Source organism: Theropithecus gelada, chromosome 18, assembly GCF_003255815.1.
Source record: "Theropithecus gelada isolate Dixy chromosome 18, Tgel_1.0, whole genome shotgun sequence".
NCBI lineage: Eukaryota > Metazoa > Chordata > Mammalia > Primates > Cercopithecidae > Theropithecus > Theropithecus gelada.
The window spans coordinates 51,022,967-51,043,131 of NC_037686.1; the positions used below are offsets into that span (position 1 = coordinate 51,022,967).

The following is a 20,165-nucleotide window of genomic DNA, read 5'->3' on the forward strand; positions in this document are numbered from 1 at the left end:
GTATTCTCGTGTGTGTGTTTGGTCATGTGTAGAGGACGCTCATCGGGAAATTACAGTGGCATTCTTTTTTGTGTGATAGCACACAAGTGTGAGTGGAGAGGGTGGGAGCATACGAGTATTTTGTGGAGTGAATTATGGATGCTATGTTCTTGATTAGTATATGACCATTGTCAAGGTGGATTATTTACAGTCTGCAGATTCAAAATTTGTCAAAACCACCAAAGTTTAGAGAAAAGGAAATAGGCAGACCAGGCGAAGTGGCTCCTGCCTGTAATCCCAGCACTTTGGGAGCCCAAGGCAGGAGTTCGAGACCAGCCTGGGCAACATGGCAAGACCCTGTCTCTCTAGAGAAACTTAAAGATTAACCCAGCCTGGTGGCACATGCCTGTTGTCCCAACTGTTTGGAAGGTTGAGGTGGGAGGATCACTTGAGCATGGGAGGTCATTACTACACTGAGCCATGGTTGTACCACTGCACTCCAGCCTTGGAGACAGAGAAAGCTCTCCTTTTGCTTTTACATTGAGAGACCAAGAGCAAACTTAGCTTTAATTGTACCATCGTTGACTTTTTTCAACTACCGTTTTCACATTTGTCTGTTACATTCAGTGCATCGTTGCCTAAAAGTTCATATGATATTTGATAACTTGTATCTATTAGTTATTTAGAGGTAAAGAGAACTGCGAGATCTGTATTAACACAGAGTGAGATTTCTGGCAGGTGTCTGTCTGTTGCACCTGCCTCTTGACTTGTCAGCTCTGTCTCCCCTTCCCCTGGAGCCCTCAGCAACCCACCTTTGCCCAGCCACAAAATATCTTTGTCCCTGGGAAAGGCAGTGGGGCAAAGAGAGCTATTTTAAAACATTAAGATTTCTAAATCCCAGTCATGTGCCACTTAAGACAACCATGGCTCACTCAGGAATTTAAATTTTCATAGATGAGGCGTTTTCAGGGTGGTGGTATTATTTGATGCCCTGCCTGTGCTTGAAGGTAGCTCAGCTGATCAACATCCTTTTACCCCCCTTGTATAAGTTTATGGCTGGTAGCAGGTAGCAGGCTGATGGTTCCCTCTCATGAGTACAGAATTCAAAGTCATGGAGTTAGGAGGGACTCAAGAGACACTGATTCGCTCCCAGTATATTCCAGGTGAAAAAGCCTGGGCCCATAGAGGGAGGGGACTTGCCCAGCAATAAGCAGGTCATTGGTGGTGCTGGATCTGACCCTGGGTGTCCAGCATCATTGTGAGCCTGTGGTGTGGTCAAGGATGTGGGCATGGGGTGGATTCGCCCAAGGCTTACATGCTTGCGGTGGTTGCATCCAGGTTTTGAGTCTAGGGACCCGCAGGGCTCTCTCCTTCCGTTTGCCTGCAGAATCCTTTATTTCACTCCATTCCATAGTGAGTACACCTAGGCTGAAAGCAACTACTCTCTTTCAAGATGAAAGTACTGTGTATCCAGAGTTTCTTCTGAGTGCTTTTACCCTGGAACAGGGGCAACATTGTGGCTATTGGGGCCAATAGCACTGTTTGCAGCAGTCTGTTGAAGATGGCTTTCCCCCAGGAGCACCCTCAGTGCCATCCTGGGAATCTCCACTCGCCTCTGCTCCAGGGAACAGGATCAGGTTGGAACCTGGATGAATGCCAAGAAGAATCTTGTAGTTATCTATAAGATCATCTTCTAATTCAGGCTAGAGAATTTCCATGAAGGTGAACTTTCATTTTTAATGCCCGAACTGTTACTGCTTGGCATTGAGTTGGCAGTACTGACAAGTGACATGAACATGTAGAATTGGCCAGTGAACATGGCCAGTGTTTGCTGAGTGTGCCAGGTGCCCTTGAGAACTTTATAGAAACCAACTCAGTTGATTGGTTTGATCCTCACAACAGCCCTGTAAGATACGGTTACAGCCCCATTTTATAGATGAGGACACTGAGGCGAAGAGAGGTAAGGAACTTGCCCTTAGCCACTCGGCTCTGTAAGTAACAAAGCCAGGACGCAAACCTGGGATATCTGCCTTTTGACCTGTGTGGCATCAGTCATTCAAGCTGCACAGGGCATGGACAGACTCACGTTCAGAGTCCCTCCAAGCTCCATGGTTTTTCCCTCTTCACTCTCTTGCATGTTCTCTGCTGCTCTTAGATGGCTCATGCCCACTGGTGATCCTGTAGGCTTTGTCATACTGTTTGATTTCCTATATTTAAACAGTTCTTTCTCCCAATTCTCCACCTCTCAAAGCCTTCCCGTCACCCTGTATCTGACTCCACATCCAAAATCATTTTGATTTCCAAGTCAGAGTCAGCATCTTCACTGTACCCCAAGTCTCACAGAATGTCACCTCTCTATGTCAGTGAATTTGTTCTGCCTTAGCTTCTAGTGGATTGTTGACACAATGGCTCTTCCCTTGTAATTGTAACCATAAGGGCTGGTATACCATGTTGTATCCACATGTCATTCACATAATATTGCTCTCAAATTATTCATTGGTTGACAGGGCATGGTGGCTTATACCTGTAATCCCAGCACTTTGGGAGGCCAAGGCAGGAGGATTTTTTTGAGCTCAGGAGTTTGAGACCAGCCTGGGCAACATAGGAAGACCCCCATGTCTATAAAAAATAAAAATATTAGCCAGGCAGAGTACACACACCTGTGGTCCCAGCTACTTCGGAGGCTGAGGTGGGAGGATCACTTGAGCCCAGGAGGTCAAGGCTGCAGTGAGCTGTGATTGTGCCCCTGTATTCCAGCCTGGACAGCAGAAGATGACCTGTCTCTAAATTAAATAAATAAATGTTGGCTAAATAAATGAAAAAAGGAAGGAAAACCAGCAATAGTTTTCTTAATAAATTTTCCATTTATTTCCTTATATATATTTACAAACCTTTTGGTAGAAAATATTTTCAAAATGTATGCTTATTACTGCCTCATAAGAACAGTCTAGAAAATATAATTTACTTCATTCAACGATAGTGAATTTTGAGAACCTCCGTAGTTTACTACAGATCAGTTGAACTGAGTGCTTACATGAGTACCTACTTTGTGCCAGGCAATATTCTTGGCACCAACGATCCAATGGTGAGCAAATTCAAGTCTCTGTTCTCATGGGCTCACATTCTGGAAGTGATGGATGATAAACTAATACGTCAACAAATGAACACGCACTTTCAGACAGTGATATGAGGAAGCTACAGCAGGACAATAGGCTAGGGGGGTGATAAGGGTGGCTGATGGTGGGAACTCTGAGGATGTGACCTGGGATCTCCTACTTGGATGCCAAGAGGAAACAGCCATGCCATCTGGAGTCAGAGTTGTCCAGCAGAGGGACCTGCCTGTGCATCGGCCCTTCTGCAGGACATACAATCTGCATCCATGGCAGATGAGGACAGGATGGTTGGGAGTACAAGGAAGGAAGAGAGAGACTGGTTCCCAATGAGGTTAAAGGTCATTCAAAGCCAGATTATAGTTGGCCTTCTAGGTCACAGGAAAGAATTTCCAGTTTATTATGAGAGGAGTAGGAACCCATTGAGAGTTTAAAGCAGAGAATGACATAAACAGATAACATTTCAAATAGAAGCGCATACGTACATACACATGTGTGCATGCATGCACACACAAACCTGATACAGTAAATCACTGGACTGTGGTTTATCTCTTACTATAATCTTACTATAAAAGTATTTGAAATTGTGTTTAATTGAAGGGTCTAGGTATTTGAGGTTTTACTGCATATATAGTATTTTAAGATTAATGAAATAGTCACACTTATTTTTCCAGTTTCCTGCTTTGGTAGGCCAACCAACTTCGCACAATCAAATGAACACCGATTTCTTTAAAAATGAACAAATACCCTACTTGTACTCATAGCCTCATGAACTAAACCTCAGCACCAATCGACCTTTGTGCCAAGAATATTGCCTGGCACAAAGGTCGATTGGTGCTGCTTCCTGGGGTGATCTCTGTGCAGGAGATAGTCTTTCAGTTCTCTTAGGCTGATGATGTGAGATTTTAATGCAAAAAACAAAGTTGCCCTCAAAGATTAAATCTTGTATATTCTTCTGTTTACTCCACTCGTATGTGTCTCGAGTCACAGGCATATAGCAGGGTACCCATCAGTGACCGCTGGTTCTCCGAAGTTAATCAGCTCTGTGCGACTGAGGCCACACCCTGCAGTTAGAAATTATACTTGGCAATGACAGCTATAATTTTGTCATTTGTCTGTGGCTGGGGCTGGCTTCTAAAACCCGGTGTGGATAGTGACATCTAGTGGATCTCCAGTAGATCAGTTCCGTGGACTGTCAGGTACCAGGTGAAGAACCACATTCAGTGGTGCCACATTCTAAAATCCAAAATATATTCTCTGTGATCCAGTTAGGTGTATCTAAAACATGAAGTTATCGGGAATATTGAAACTTAATTTATTGTTTTTTCCCCACAGACCGAAGATCCAACCATGGAGCGACCCTATACGTTTAAGGACTTTCTCCTCAGACCAAGAAGGTGAGGCTTGTGGGTATGGGTGGTGGGGATGCCTGCCCTGCGTGCTGTGGGTATGGGTGGGTGGGGATGCCTGCCCTGCATGCTGTGGGTATAGGTGGGGATGCCTGCCCTGCGTGCTGTGGGTATAGGTGGGGATGCCTGCCCTGCGTGCTGTGGGTATGGGTGGGTGGGGATGCCTGCCCTGCGTGCTGTGGGTATGGGTGGGTGGGGATGCCTGCCCTGCGTGCTGTGGGTATAGGTGGGGATGCCTGCCCTGCGTGCTGTGGGTATAGGTGGGGATGCCTGCCCTGCGTGCTGTGGGTATGGGTGGGTGGGGATGCCTGCCCTGCGTGCTGTGGTGGTTGGCTGTTGCTGAAGACGATTTTAAGTGTAGCCTTTCAAGTCACACCCCTTCTTACCAATTTTCTTCCGTTATGCATTCAGTCATAAGTCTCGAGTTAAGGGATTTTTGCGACTGAAAATGGCCTATATGCCGAAAAATGGAGGTCAAGATGAAGAAAACAGCGACCAGAGGGACGACATGGAGGTATGTGGATGGTGTCAGGCCTCTCTCCTTGCCTTGAGATCATATTCATGTTTTGCTTTCAAACTTTATAATTGAAGGAAATAAAAGTTTAGAAAGCTTAAATATAAAAAAAGTACATATGTCCGCAAATTAGTCATTGATAGTCTACCAGTGCATTTATTTGTTTGGGTTAAAGATGAACTTTTTGTGTTACAGCACGAATCTTCGGAGAGATTTCTCTTTAGACAATACCATGCCCATTCCCCAATGTTAGCCCCCCAGCTCCGTGGAAGTCTCCTCACACATTGAATTCTGTTATTGCTGTGGACTTGCAGCTCTTTGTAAATTCCTTTTAGCCATTGAAGTCACTTCAAAGTGGGTGAAGGAATTCAGAAAATCACTTTTTTCCAAGTTTCTTACTCATTTGGCCACAGGTGACAGCCTGCAGTAGAAAAACCCTCCTCTAGAAATGCCATTCTGGAATGAGCTGACCAGAGGATGTCCCTTTTTTCCTTGCCGACAGAGCTGCCCGTATTTACCTTGTCACAGACTAATGCTGTGGGTCCTAGCGTACCTTTTCAGCACACGCCTCGGACAGTGCTGTTTTGTTAGACAAATTCTCATATTCTCAAAGTGTCCATTAAATGAGACCTCTCTAGGGCTTACTCTCACATCTGTTTGCAGCTGTTGCATGTATGTGATATGTGAATACTGTGTGGTGGAGAAGTTACCCGAACACCCCTCCGCCTCAGCGATCATATTTCCAGGCATTATTTCATTTCCAAGCCTTCATCTCTATATATACATGAAGAGGAATAGTGTGGGTGGTAGAAATTTATGAATGTTAACATTTCTTAAGCACGTCAACAGATTTTCATCTCAAATCCAAGGAATTTTTTGCACTCTTCTTGCCTTCCAACTGCAGTAACCAGTGAATTACTTAATTTTCCAGTGATTTTAGCAGAGGATGTTAGGAAGCAAATACGTAATGCCTAAAATATGTGCTGTAAAAATGGAACTCGAATTTTGGTACCATGAAACCCATTGGTGTGGACACAGCCAGTGTAGAGGGCCTGAGTAGAAAGCGGCAGCTTTCAGACTCCTGGCTCCTGCGGTTGTTCGGGATGCAAAGAGGAGGCTTCTCTCTCAAAGCCCGCCTCCCTGGGGAGCAACAGGGCTCCGGGCCTCTGGTCCCCTGCGCCATGATTTCTGTTAGAACACAGGTGCAGCGCAGCTCATCTTCCCTGCTCCCTTTACCTCATGGAGGTGTTGAAAAGATGACAGCTGTAATGTGACCCGCATCATTGGCAGGGCTTTGTACAGCCTTGGAGGCCCTCAAGTCAAAATAACAAACATGACATATAGGAAGAGTATGATGTGACTTAAGTAGTGTCACCAGCTGTGCAGATCCAAATCATGTTGTCCTGCAATGTAGTCATCTTAGAGGGCAGCACAATTAATTGGCCATTACTCAAAAGATTTTTGAGGTGTTTCTAGAATTGATTTTTTTTTTTTTTTTTTTTTTTTTTGGCCTTCAACTGGGAATTTACTCAAATGTGTCCCCGAAGCCATGGCTGGAGCCAGAGAGCCCCAGAGCAAGGAGAAGGGCACACAGGGCTTCTCCTTGCTGCCCTTGTGATGACCTCTTCCTCACAGCCGAAGAACCAACTTCATAATCATCCCTCTCACTTTATTCCACAGCATGGATGGGAAGTTGTTGACTCAAATGACTCGGCTTCTCAGCACCAAGAGGAACTTCCTCCTCCTCCTCTGCCTCCCGGGTGGGAAGAAAAAGTGGACAATTTAGGCCGAACTTACTATGTCAACCACAACAACCGGACCACTCAGTGGCACCGACCAAGCCTGATGTGAGTACCGTGTGATGGTCGGGAACACGTGCACATGCACAGCTAGACACAAATATGGCGGCCCTCTGGGACAAGGCTGGGAAATAAATCATATGTCAATAAGAGCAGATGGTGGTGTGGTACGAGGTTCCTCTCCATTTATGTAAAGCATGCAAGAGCAGTCAGACCTTGTATATTGTAAGCAATTGCCTTTGAGTCACATGCTGCTATTTTCAATGTGAGCTGATTTATTTTCTATGTATTCTTTTATGTCAATTTCTGAAATACAAAGCAGAGGTTGTTTTTCTTAGACCTATCTTACATTTGTTGATTATATTGTTTTCTTCTTCACGTTTCTCTCCCAACTGACCCAGAACAGAACCAGCAAGCAAATTGGCTTTGCAATTTTCTGTTTCCTCTAAGTTTTTGGATTTTTACTCTCTTCAGAGTGTTGATTTGGAAACCTCAGAAAAAAACTTTTTCTTTTTTTAAGGAAATGTTACCTTCTTAATATAATCAGAAACACATGGCAGAGTTGCAAAATCAGAATTAGTAATTACTGTGTATTTTAATCCCTAACCAGCCTCAGGGATGCAGTAAACCAATTCTTGTTTTGTTCCCTCAGCAATTTGCGGTTTGATTGATAGCAAATAAACACTGGTTAAAACTCATGAACTTTAAAAATGGTTTTGTAGCAGCTTGTTTTTAAATCATTTTATATAGCAAGATCTAAGTCTATTGATAATACATCAAAGGGCAAAAACAAAGTCTTAAGGAAAAGGAATTTTATCCTAGAAATTATGAGCTGCCTAGCAGCCAAGACAAGGAGGAAATTATCGATGAACTATATAACTTTCAGTATGTAATAAAAGCAAGTCTACAGGGTAGTATAATTTTCTTGTCTACTCGAACTCTGAAAGAAATTGGCTAATAATACATTTTAGACAACAAGCAGTATGAGGTATCATGTTCTTAAAAACCTTTTATCTTTAGAAATTGCAAAGATACTCTACATATGACTGTGGTTGGGGAGGGTGGCCAAGTCTTCTGGTCTAGGTGTTGTTTAATTTAGAGATAAAGCTTACAGAATCTGGAACAACAAATAGCTGTCTTCCCTGAGCCCTCAGGTGGGTTCTCGTGAATATCAGCCATTTGTGATCAACTTTAGACGACCCAGCGTGGGCATTTGCTCAAGACAGCACAATAGTCTCAGGACAGCAAAAATATCAGAGCAGCTGCGTAATGCTGAACTATCTTTTGTTAAAATTTTTTCCCATGGAAATAGTTTGGTGGATTCTTTTTGTTTTTTTTATTATTGCTTACTATTTCCTTTTGATTCATGCCCATAGCTATTAGAATTGTTGTAATCCATCGTAGCTATTTGTAGTAAAAACGAATTTGGACCCACCTTGGGCTTGGTTACATGTAGTGACTAGAAGAATCTTGGCAGCAATATCCTAAGCAAAGCACCATTATCTACCTTTGCTCAACAGCATGAGAAAGAAGTACCTGAAAAGGTAGGTCCTCATGCGACCTCTGCAGAAAAGTGGCTAGGAGCAACTCACAAAGGGAAAAATCCTGACAGCTAATACATATATGGAAAAATATTCAACTTCATAAATAAGGATCATGCAAATTGGAGTTTGTATTTTGGGGACAAATGGGGAGAATTGCTACTTTCTCTACCTCACTGAGTTGTGAAACTAATGAGGGAATTCTGGAGAAAACACTTCCTACATTTTTAAATATATACTATTTTTTTGATGGCTCCACAGGTGTATACATGTCCCCACACTCATCAAGGGGTGTACATTAAACATGAACAGCTTTTTAGTGTGTTGACAAGACCTCAAAAAGGGGTTTAAAAGAGAAACCATCTTTGGTGACAGTGTCCCAGAAACTAAAACAAAAGGTATAACTTGCTGGCTCTTCACTAGTCTAGAGCAACAAGGGAAAAATGCAGTTCTTTTTCTGTTGTTGTTTGTTTGAGACAGAGTCTCAGTCTATCACCCGCAGTGGTGCCATCTCAGCTCACTGCAACCTCCACCTCCCAGATTCAAGCGATTCTCCTGCCTCGGCCTCCTGAGTAGCTGGGATTCCAGGCGCCCACCACCATGCCCGGCTAATGTTTGTATTTTTATAAAGATGGGAAGTTTCACCATGTTGGTCAAGCTGATCTCAAACTCCGCTCACCTGAGCTGCCTAGCAGCCAAGACAAAGCCTCCCAAAGTGCTAGGATTACAGGTGTGGGCCACCGTGCCCGGCCGAAAAATGCAGCTCTGAATCCAAGTTCGGGTTCACATGTAGTTTTGGGAGAAGGCAGAGGCGTAACTGCCCTATCAGTGAGGCAGCAATGTCAAAGGGAGAGGCTGAGCCAGAAAGGACACAGCAGGACTTGGCAGAACCTGAGGAGCGCCTGCTTCCAACGGGCATGACTTCTAGAAGGCAAGAGGAAAGTTAGTTAAGGAACAAGAGTTTCCACCACAACCTCTGCTGGCAGGCTCTTTATTGGGATATAGTATAAGTTCATTTCAGAATGTGTGAGAAAACTTTAAAATTTGTGTTTTAGAAAGAGTCTATAATGAGTGTTCTTGATAAGTAGTATATTTCAATTAGTCTGAAATAAAGATTTCAACTTTTGAGATACTAACTTGTGACATAATTTTTGTTAATGGGATATACTGTCTTATTGAAAGTGTCTGTGAGAGTTTTCCCTGGAAAACTTTTTGGCATTTAAACTTGTACACTAAAAGCCTCTAACTAGTATTTTCCCCCAAAGTATGATTATGATTGCCTATAATTTACCGCAAAAAAAAAAGTTTGTGTGGTTTTTTTTTTTTTGAGAAGGAGTCGCACTCTGCTGCCCTGGCTGGAGTACAGTGATGCAATCTCAGCTCATTGCAACCTCCACCTCCCGGGCTCAGGTGATTCTCCTTCCTCAGCCTCCTGAGTAGCGGAGACTACAGGCACACACCACCACACTCGGCTAATTGTTGTATTTTTAGTAGAGACGGGGTTTCACCATGTTGGCCAGGTGCGTCTTGAGCTCCTGACCTCAAGGGATTCACCCGCCTTGGCCTCCCAAAGTGCTGGCATTACAGGCATGAGCCACCACGCCCAGCCCAAAAAAGTTTTCCAAATTAAATCAAAACTTTTAGATCCTGAATTGAGAGCATCACGTGACAAAAAATAGGGTATGATGTTGCAGTGTTCAGACCCCGGCTGACTAGAGAGGTTATCTCCTGATGTTATTAGGATTTTTAAAGTAGGGTAAAGGGGGGAAATGCAGGTAAAGGGGGGAAATGCAGTGTCACGATTTTGAGATTCTGTCAAAATGAGCTAGAAAGCAGCTGAAAAAAATTCATGTTGGATCAGGTATACTTCCCTCCAGATGACAGCTTTGAATTTGTACCTTTTGTAGTCTTTGGTCAAATTGCTGGTGACCAAAAGTAGCTGCCTTATGATTGCTGGATTTCTAGAAGGATTGGGACTGCCCAGCTGCTGTGTGAACTCACCTGTCACCTCTGCTCCCAGAGGCCTGACTTGTCACTTTGGCATATGGGCGGAGGACTTTGATTTCTGTTTTTTATTAAACACTAAGGTATATTTTGAAATATATACCTGAAAGATGCTCAGAACGGTGTGACTAATGCATTTTAAAACTGCATGTATTTGATTGCAATGAACCTTAACCTATTTTAGCCGTGATATGGTGGGAGAATTCTCACATTGGATGACCAGCTAAGTCGTCAGTGTTTGATGCTGACACTTCAGTGGGCATCTGGCCCTCCATGAGCATTGGACTGTCATGAAGGGCCCGATCTCAACCGCTTCTCTTCTTCTCCTTCCCCCTTTCCCGCGTGCTCAGGGACGTGTCCTCCGAGTCGGACAATAACATCAGACAGATCAACCAGGAGGCAGCGCACCGTCGCTTCCGCTCCCGCAGGCATATCAGTGAGGACTTGGAGCCCGAGCCCTCTGAGGGCGGGGATGTCCCCGAGGTACGATGTCACCAGAATGCTGCAAAGCCCGGCAGCTCCTTCTTCCCATGTTCTCCAGCTTGATTTTATATCATAGTTTCTTCTCTCAGTAAACATTATTGAGAATGTAAAGATTACAGTGACGCAGTGAATTAATTACCAGCTGGACATTAATTAACTTGAAAGTGACTATAAAAGTCGTATTTGACAAGGATATGTAGTTCTATATTGATAGAAATGGAAATAACATTATTTTTATTATTTTTTTTTTCAAGACAGTGTCTTGCTCTGTCTCCCAGGCTGGAGTGCAGTGGTGCAATCTCAGCTCACTGCAAGCTCTGCCTCCTGGATTCAAGCAATTCTCCTGCCTCAGCCTCCTGAGTAGCTGGTATTACAGGCACACACCACCATACCTGGCTAGTTTTTGTATTTGTAGTAGATATGGGTTTCACCATGTTGACCAGGATGGTCTCAATCTCCTGACCTTGTGATCCGCTCGCTGCCTTAGCCTCCCGAAGTGCTGGGATTACAGGCACATGCCATCACACTGGCTAATTTTTTTTCTTTTTTTTTTTTTTTTTTTTTTTTGTATTTTTTGTAGAGACGGGGTTTCACCATGTTGGCCAGGCTGGTCTTGAACTCCTGACCTCATAATCCACCCACCTCGGCCTTCCAAAGTGCTGGTGTGAGCCACTGCGTCCAGCCCACATTATTTTTCAGTATGAAAATCTTAAGATATTTTTACTTTGTAATTTATTTTTCACCAGGGTCTAACCATGTCTCATTAAATGACAACTTGTTTTTATCATAGTTGAGCTATCGAATGAGCCCTGTAACTTGTTTGAGTATCATATGCATATTTTTATTGAGTCACTTTGACACTTGAAAGAGATTTGTTACCATGAAAATATAAATTTAGGTGAATAGAAATGTATAATTTTCCCTTTAAATAGTTACAGTATGTTACTTAAAACGTTATGAAATAAACAACAGATTAGCCATAATCTTTCATGTTGTCTTATCAGCTCTGTTTATGTACTAAAAATCCATTCTTCTTAGACATTGTGTTAGGAAGGTCATTCACAATGCAGTGATTCAACTTGGAAAAGCAAAAGTAATGATTCCATAATACGTTCACTCTAAGTTATTTTATACCATTGTTTAATTACAGCATATAGCTTCTATACTGCTGTCATGGTGAATCCTCAGTGGTTAAAAGTAAAGAAAATCCATGACAATTGTTTGTAAACTCCAGAGAAGCATGTGTGTGTGTTTGGTTTTTTGCCCACACATATAGTAACAAGTGCTGGAAATCAGCCACTGTTCAGAGAGGCAGTGTTATAAAGTGGGTAAGAGCACAGCCTCTGTCTGAAACCATGCCTCTTTGATTCACATCATGGCCCTACAACTTGCTAGCTGTTACCTTGGGCAAGTTATTCTCTGTGCCTCAGTTTCCTCATCTGTTAATTGGGGGAGGAGTCATATCTTCCTCATGATGATTGTGAAGGTTGTGTCCCTCATGAGAGGCACTTAGTAGGTGTTAATTGTAGTTACCACCATGGCTATTGTTGTTACATAGCTTTGTTGGGGAGCTGGGTGGATCCCCAGTTCCTAGCATTTACCCCAGTGTCTCTTTCTCTGAAAGCCTTGGGAGACCATTTCAGAGGAAGTGAATATCGCTGGAGACTCTCTCGGTCTGGCTCTGCCCCCACCACCGGCCTCCCCAGGATCTCGGACCAGCCCTCAGGAGTTGTCAGAGGAACTGAGCAGAAGGCTTCAGATCACTCCAGATTCCAATGGGGAACAGTTCAGCTCTTTGGTTGTAAGTAGTGGCCTTGTTTGAAAGAAAAGCTGAGCAATGTTTTATTGTTTTTTGTTGCTTTAGGAGAATCTCTTATGTAAATAGTGACCAAGGGTCTTCCAGCTCCCAGCTAACTCTGACATTTTCCAAAGTTCCTCCTTCCCTAGGAGAAGCAGGGCTACACTAAAATTAGCCCAAGCAGGTGAGAATCTTTCTTGATTTGGAAGGCAGCTTTGCTCACCCCTATACCACTAACACTTTCTTGGTTTATAAAGAACGCAAAGAAGTAAAACTTCATGATGTCTGTAATTATTAGCTTTGACCTTGTAGAATTCCTTTCCCAGCCAAAAGGCTCATGAAAATAGTACCTTTATCACAAAGGTAGTATTTCACAGTAACAGTTAAAAGCCATCAGGCCTAATCAGTCCTCTTAAGTCATATTCTTCAGGATTTATCATTCTAATTTCACTAATAAGGGCATGATGCTTAAGTGGCTCATCCAAAACAAGGTTTGAATGGGAGATAGAAGACATCTCCTAAGTCCCAGAATATGAACCTTGAGAAAGGTTGTGAAATTGTGGCACTGTCATCAAGGTAGCATTTTAGCTTGGGCTCTCCACCATCAGAAACATACTTTCTAGAAGCTTCAGATGGGCTTAATGCCTGAGCCCAATGGAATCAGTCCCAAAGACTTCCATGTTTGACAATACAAAACTGTGCAGAAATAACCCATAGAAAATCCCTGCTTATGCTTAGAATTAAGAGCAAATGAAGTCTCAGTGTTTCTCAAGAAACTGAACTTAAAGGTGTGCAATAAGGCTGGGCGCGGTGGCTCAAGGCTGTAATCCCAGCACTTTGGGAGGCCGAGACGGGCGGATCACGAGGTCAGGAGATCGAGACCATCCTGGCTAACACGGTGAAACCCCGTCTGTACTAAAAAATACAAAAAACTAGGCAGGTGAGGTGGCAGGTGCCTGTAGTCCCAGCTACCCGGGAGGCTGAGGCAGAAGAATGGCGTAAACCTGGGAGGCGGAGCTTACAGTGAGCTGAGATCTAGCCACTGCACTCCAGCCTGGGCAACAGAGCGAGGCTCCATCTCAAAAAAAAAAGGTGTGCAATAGTAGATGATGATAGTCACTCCACTGAAAATAGCATCCTAAACAAAGTAATCATTACTGTGACCATAACCAACAGAAATGATAGCACTGCATGCAATGTAAAAGCAAGTAAGTACTCACAAATTGTTACTTTTGATTATGGTGTTTTTATTTTAAAAGACACTATAGGCCTCTATTACATGAATTGCATTTGTCATTCAGTTAATGTGATTTCACATTAAAATTCTGTGACTTTTTCAAAAAGAGATGTGTCGCCAAGATGAAAATGTAGTACTAAATGGACAGGATAAAAGAGATTGCATATATATGGGATATTTGAATTGGTAAAACTGTTCTTATAGAAACAACATAAACAATGAAGCCCTGTTTTTAAAATCTGTAAAACCAAGGAGGTACCACAGAATCCATGGCAGTAACACAGCTTTAGTAAACCAAGTAAACATCATAATTTTCTTCAGCATTAGTAGTAAGTTAGCAATTGTAGTTCTTTGAATGGGGAGCTCCTGCATTTAATTATTCTAGATGCATGAAATATCCTTAAGACCCAAATACAACATCGTATTATTTTCACATCGTGTTCACTGTTAAATGAGAGTCAAATAGGATATTTGCTTATCGGGATTACTCTGTATTCAAGGGCAAGAACTTGAGCTTTGGGCGCAGTGGCTCATGCTTGTAGTGCCAGCACTTTGAGAGGCTGAAGCAGGCAGATCACCTGAGGTCAGGAGTTCAAGACCAGCCTGGCCAACATGGTGAAACCCTGTCTCTACTAAAAATGCAAAACTTAGCTGAGTGTGGTGGGGTGCCCCTGTAGTTCCAGCTACTCAGGAGGCCGAGGCACAAAAATTTCTTGAACGCGGGAGGCAGAGGTTGCAGTGAGCCAAGATCACGCCACTGCACTCCAGCCTGAGCAACAGTGACGCTTTTATTAAAGACTGATTCTTTCACAGTAACCAGTGTGGAAAGATGTGAATTGTCCCCCATCCCTACCGCAGAGTCTTCTTGTACCATTTACTTATCACAAAATATTAAAAATGAGTGAATACTAGAAATTGATACCATGGATAAACTTGCTGATAAGGAGACTCTGGCTTCTGTGTGTGACCTGCTGCTAATCTTCATTCCTGTCAGTTAGGCTTCATTTAACCACATAGACTAATACAAACAAGTGAGAGGAATATTAGACACTACGCACTGCATCTTTTTTTATTTTAGCTTGATCTCACTATTTTTGATTATTCCTGTCATTACTACTTGAAGTCCGCTTAGAAGCTGAAATTGGCTGAGCATGGAGGCTCACACCTATAATCCCAGTACTTTGGGAGGCCGAGGTGCGTGAATCACCTGAGGTCAGGAGGTCGAGACCAGCCTGACCTATATGGGGAAACCCATCTCTACTAAAAATATAAAAAATTAGCCGAGTGTAATGGCGGGGGCTTGTAGTCCCAGCTACTCAGGAGGCTGAGACAGGAGAATCGCTGGAACCTGGGAGGCAGAGGTTGCAGTGAGCTGAGATCACGCCACTGCACTCCAGCCTGGGCAGTAGAACAAGACTCGGTCTCAAGAAAAAAAGAAGCAGCAGCAGCTAAAATTATAAATACCAGATCTTTCAGAAGTAGGCCAAGATGATGTCTGAGCTCCTCTGAATATAGGATGCAACTGACTCTTTGTCAATTGTAATAATCAATAAATGTGGGTAGCCACATATCACTATTTCTTCCTCTCTTTCCCTCTATTCACATCACATTAAAATTTACCTGGCGGGTGCATCTTAAAGCAAACTACAAGACTGCTAGCTTCTTCCTGTTGGTAAAGCAGCATTAGAGTGTTGCAGGGTCCTGTTGAGTCTCCTTCCGAAAGTTTTGGTCTCCTCTTATTTTTGCCATTAATTCTGAGGACCAATCAAAATTCCAGTCTGCTTAACTGAAAATTAAAGTGGAAGATGACTTTTTCAAGGATGACTGTCCTTGCTCTGAAAAGATGTTTCGTTTAATTACCTTCTAATATCGAAGAGCGGTGAATATGGTTGAGTGATGTATTTGTTAAACCAATGAAAGTTGCTTTTAAGAATATATTTCTTGATGCTTCCTGTCTTTTCCTCTCCTTCCAGCAAAGAGAACCCTCCTCAAGGTTGAGGTCATGCAGTGTCACCGATGCGGTTGCAGAACAGGGCCATCTACCACCGGTAACCCATGCTAATTTCCAGTCATCAGTTAACTTTTTGGGCTTTCATTTACAATCATCTGGGCTGCTACAAAAAGAGTTTTTCCTGTGTAAATTTATTTACCATATAAATGAGATGTTTTTAAATTTCCTGGCAAATTGCCCTAGGAAAGTGGATTTCCAGTACAGAGAATTGTTACTGCCACCCATCTCTAAAATGCTGGAACCTTCACTGCTTTAGTTTTTCACCCAAATTTATACCAATTTTGATTTGCTCACTTAAACTTCTTGGTACATTCGTAATTCCTTTTACTTTACTGAGTTACTATAGTTATGCTCCAGTGATCTGTACTTTGAAAACACGAGGCCCTTTAACCGGGAAGAACTCTTCTGGGCGACCATCCACATGTTCCTTTCCCTTCCTAATGACCTGAAGTCTGAACTCTACAGAGCCTCTGTACCTTCTCTTTAAAGGCAGCTCTGCTCACCAGGAATTGGCTATAATTCTTTCCAACTCTCTCATCATTTTAATAGCTATCAGCAAATGTAGAAGTGTAGGGAATTTTGTAACATCTGATGTATGTAAAAATAAATATTCAAGTTGGAAGCTAGACTAGAACTGCCTTGAGAGATGTTTGATGTACACATTAAAAATAAGAAATTTTACATAAATTTGTTTCTTCTTTTGGAGGTGAAAATATGTGGTTTTAACGTGTTCAATTTGATATTTTACCTTGACAGTTTTTGTCTGTTGCTATAAAACCTTGATCATTTTTAAGACTAATAATGTATTATGTATGAATTTGAAGGGGGAAAAGTGCATTTAAGGTTTTTGAAATCACAGTGTCTTCCCTCTCGTGTATGTTTTTTCTTGACTTCAAAGGACATTTAGGCCTAGGTTTTCATTTTTTATGTTTGAGAAAAAATTAATGAGTATACTAGTCAAGGAAGCAGCCAAAATAATCAAGTCATTTGTGACTTACGCTGGAGAGACTTAATAATAAGCTTGAGAAGAGCATCTTTTCTGGGATGGTTTCAGTACAGGGCCCCACAAACAAAACAATTAACTGAGATGTACTGGTGGGATCCTTCTCAGCCTCATGATCTGTGATTTTCCTTGAACGAATGGCACTTTCTCTCCTTTTCAAAATCAATGTCAATTTTATTTCCCAAAGAGCTCACTTTCCTGGAAACTGGTGATTCCTCCCTCTTTCTTTGTACTTTGTGATGCTGTAAACTCACTGATCACCAGTGGCCTCTTGAGTTTTGAGTGTTGGCGGATTTTAGAATCTGCTAATTATTTGATAATGGGGGGCAAAACCAGACCAGCTTTCCATTTTTCTCTAAGGCAGCTCACTCTTTTGAGGTTGTCATTGTTTACCCAGATCAAGGATGAGCCACCTTGGGTGGCATAGGGGTCAGCTTCCTTTGTGCTACTGGTCATCAGCGACTGCTCAGCTTTGTCTGGACAGAGTGGGTTTCAGGGATTCTGATCTCATGTCACCTGCCTTACAGCGCTGCCACAGCAGTGGTCCCTGATTCAGACAGCTGTGGGTCATCCCCTAAGTGCATTTTACTGATGTAAATTATCATTCACAGCCCAGTGCCCCAGCTAGGAGAGCACGTTCATCAACTGTCACGGGTGGTGAGGAATCAACGGTAATGATCCACTTTATCAGACATCAGTGGCAAGAGGCTGTGGGGCAGTTTTAATATTTCATGTAGTGGTGAATATACGCTCTTTTTAAAAATAAGATTAGCTCCTTTGTGCTACAAAGCTGCACACATTTCTTATTTTAAGCTTCTCATTTTGGGATTATTTAAAGGTACTGGGTAAGATAGAATGATTTTTTAGTTCCACATAATTTTCTTAGGAATACTATCAGGCTTTGGTTAAGTGCGTTTAACTTGACCATTTAGAAGATATTTTTGGCTTTAAGTGTTTGTACTCCTGATAAGTTTTTCCTTTTCATTAGAATGCGTGGTAAAAATAATTTGGTTGGAAGATAATCAGAGAAGCCACAGAAATTGCATGAGACTGAGTGTGATTTCTGGGTGTGCCCAGGGCCATTCTCTTTTCTGTATCTCCCCTACCACATTTCTAACAGGGGGTTAGACTTTTCTTGTCTCCAGAATGCACCAGTGACCCTTTCTGTGCCACCAGGGGGTCTCCTCACAGGAATGAACAAGTTTCCATAATACCAGGGGAGCATAATTAAGATATGTAAGTGATCTAGAAAAATTGATGTTTCTGTAAGCCAACCATTCTTATTCATTATTTTGACTGATTTATGGTATTCTTGTTTGTGGGTGACTTAGATTTGACCATGTATTTTAATTGCCTGTTTTCTACTTGATCCCTGAAGTTAGGCTAGCTTGTAGTTTATGCTTTGCACTGCAGTAGCTGTTTAAAGAATTTCCTTATTGTTTCACCTGTGTTGTATTTTGCTGTAACTGCTCATTACTTGTGGATAGCTTTACGTACACAGTTGCTGATTTTCTAAAAGATGTTGATGACTTCAATTTAATGCTCAGCATTGTACAGGGGAAATTCAAACTGGCAACAGTCAGCCCCGGAACACTCAGCTCACGTTAAGGTATTGAGCTACGGTGGTTTACATGAGTCATGTGTTGAGTGAGGCCGCCTCCAGTAGAATTCAAGAAATTCTACATGAACTATTTCCCACTGTGCATTTACAACTTTTGTGGGAGTCGTGGAGCTTCGAGGGGGACAAGATCATTTTGTGAAGTAATTTTAGTAGAATTCAGTGCTGAGGAACATCATCTGTATATCACCTATTTTTGTATTTTGTTGGCCTTGCAACCTGCTTGTAGCTTTGGAGAGTTGTGGTAGCTGATGTAGTAAATGAAGTGTGAATGGAATCATTGCAGTACCAGGCTCCATGGCAAGGGTCACCTGGCAGGACAAGGTGACCCCTCTGAATGAGATCACGGGTGGCACTTTAGACTGCCCTTTTCTTGCCTTCTTGCCTGCACTCTCCCCTCCCCGTCACTGAGTTTCAGCATGGGTTGGGTTTTTTCTTCCCACAGGCTTGGCAATATTCGTTCCTAAGTGTTTCATCTACTCGGGTGGAAGAGATAGATCTCCCTACCTAGTTAGGTTTGAAAGGATCACATCCGTTTCTCTTCAGCTGTATCCTGCATGTTTCTCTTCCACAGGTTAATTTATAGTATTCTTGTTTGTATGGTATTCTCTTCCATCCTTTGTCATAAGTGCCCTTGACTTTCTGTCTTGCAATTCTGTCTCTTCATCCTGTGTTTCCCTCTTCGGTATCCGCTCTGTTCCTCTGCCCGTCACTCACACTGAAGTGTATTGTCCTGGGCTGGAGCCACCGTGGGATTATATCATCTCACTCCGCATGTGCTCTCTCAGACGTATGGCTGTGTACACATAGGTACACATTGTGCCACTTTATTTTATTTTTTTTAAATGGGATGTTGTATATACATTACTCAGCAACTTGATTTTTTTTTTTACTTATGGTCATTCTTCTGGCACATGTTAATAATTACACAATATTCAGTGATGTGAAGGCACTAGGATGTTAATTTCCCAAAATTCAAGGACTTTCCGCTCCCCCTACCCTGCCCTTTTGACCCCATACGCTGTGCTGAAGTAACCGTCCTGGTATAGCTTTCTTTCTATGATAGTGCTTTCATTCCTGTAGTCTAATAAACAGGCACTGATTCTCAGCCAAGAAACCACAGCCCTTTGATTTAAGGCAAATAAATGCACAGTGGTCTCACTTTCTGGCAGACTAAGCCAGGGCCCTCCCCATGAGATAAAAGGAGAGGGATATCACAGTCTTTTCAGTCTTTGTTGTATATATTCTAAAAATACACAAGGCCACCAGTACAGGGTTGGTGCAAGTCTTGGCAAATCTGTGATGGTCAGCATCAAAGTGGTTATTTTTAAAAGCATACTGAAACTTCTGCAGCTTACAATCATGTTCTTTATTTTAATGAAAGAGCCACTAGGAAGTTCTAGCTAATGGCTTTTGGGCATCACAAAGCAGTAGTGTATTCAGTCTACGATGAAAAGCTGTGAAATGTTAAGCTAAGTCGCAATTTCTAACTGGTTTCTTGATTACTTTTTTGTTAAGCTAGTGTGGAACATGCTCACAAGCATAGAACAGCAGGAGGCTGGTTTTGGCTTCGTGGCGGGCCCTTCCATGGTCTGTCTGTAGAAGCTGAGTCCTGCCCCCTCAACTAGCCACGCAGGGTGGGAGGCAGTGTGAGTTACA

At 42.6% G+C, this 20,165-nt stretch overlaps 1 protein-coding gene across 13 annotated transcripts in view; it reads left to right on the plus strand.

The window, feature by feature from the left end:
- The window catches only part of NEDD4L (neural precursor cell expressed, developmentally down-regulated 4-like, E3 ubiquitin protein ligase), a 366,704-nt gene that overhangs the window by 282,560 nt on the left and 63,979 nt on the right, over positions 1–20,165 (plus strand). For 8 of the 13 annotated variants that reach the window (XM_025364987.1, XM_025364984.1, XM_025364993.1 and 5 more), the window contains 6 exons: positions 4,425–4,486; positions 4,910–5,012; positions 6,693–6,859; positions 10,707–10,839; positions 12,464–12,640; positions 15,848–15,922. In XM_025364987.1, the coding sequence (XP_025220772.1) occupies positions 4,425–4,486; positions 4,910–5,012; positions 6,693–6,859; positions 10,707–10,839; positions 12,464–12,640; positions 15,848–15,922 (717 nt within the window). Of the gene's footprint in view, positions 1–4,424; positions 4,487–4,909; positions 5,013–6,692; positions 6,860–10,706; positions 10,840–12,463; positions 12,641–15,847; positions 15,923–17,499; positions 17,560–20,165 lie in introns of all 13 variants that reach the window. The other 5 variants (XM_025364982.1, XM_025364989.1, XM_025364990.1 and 2 more) reach the window with 1 other exon arrangement.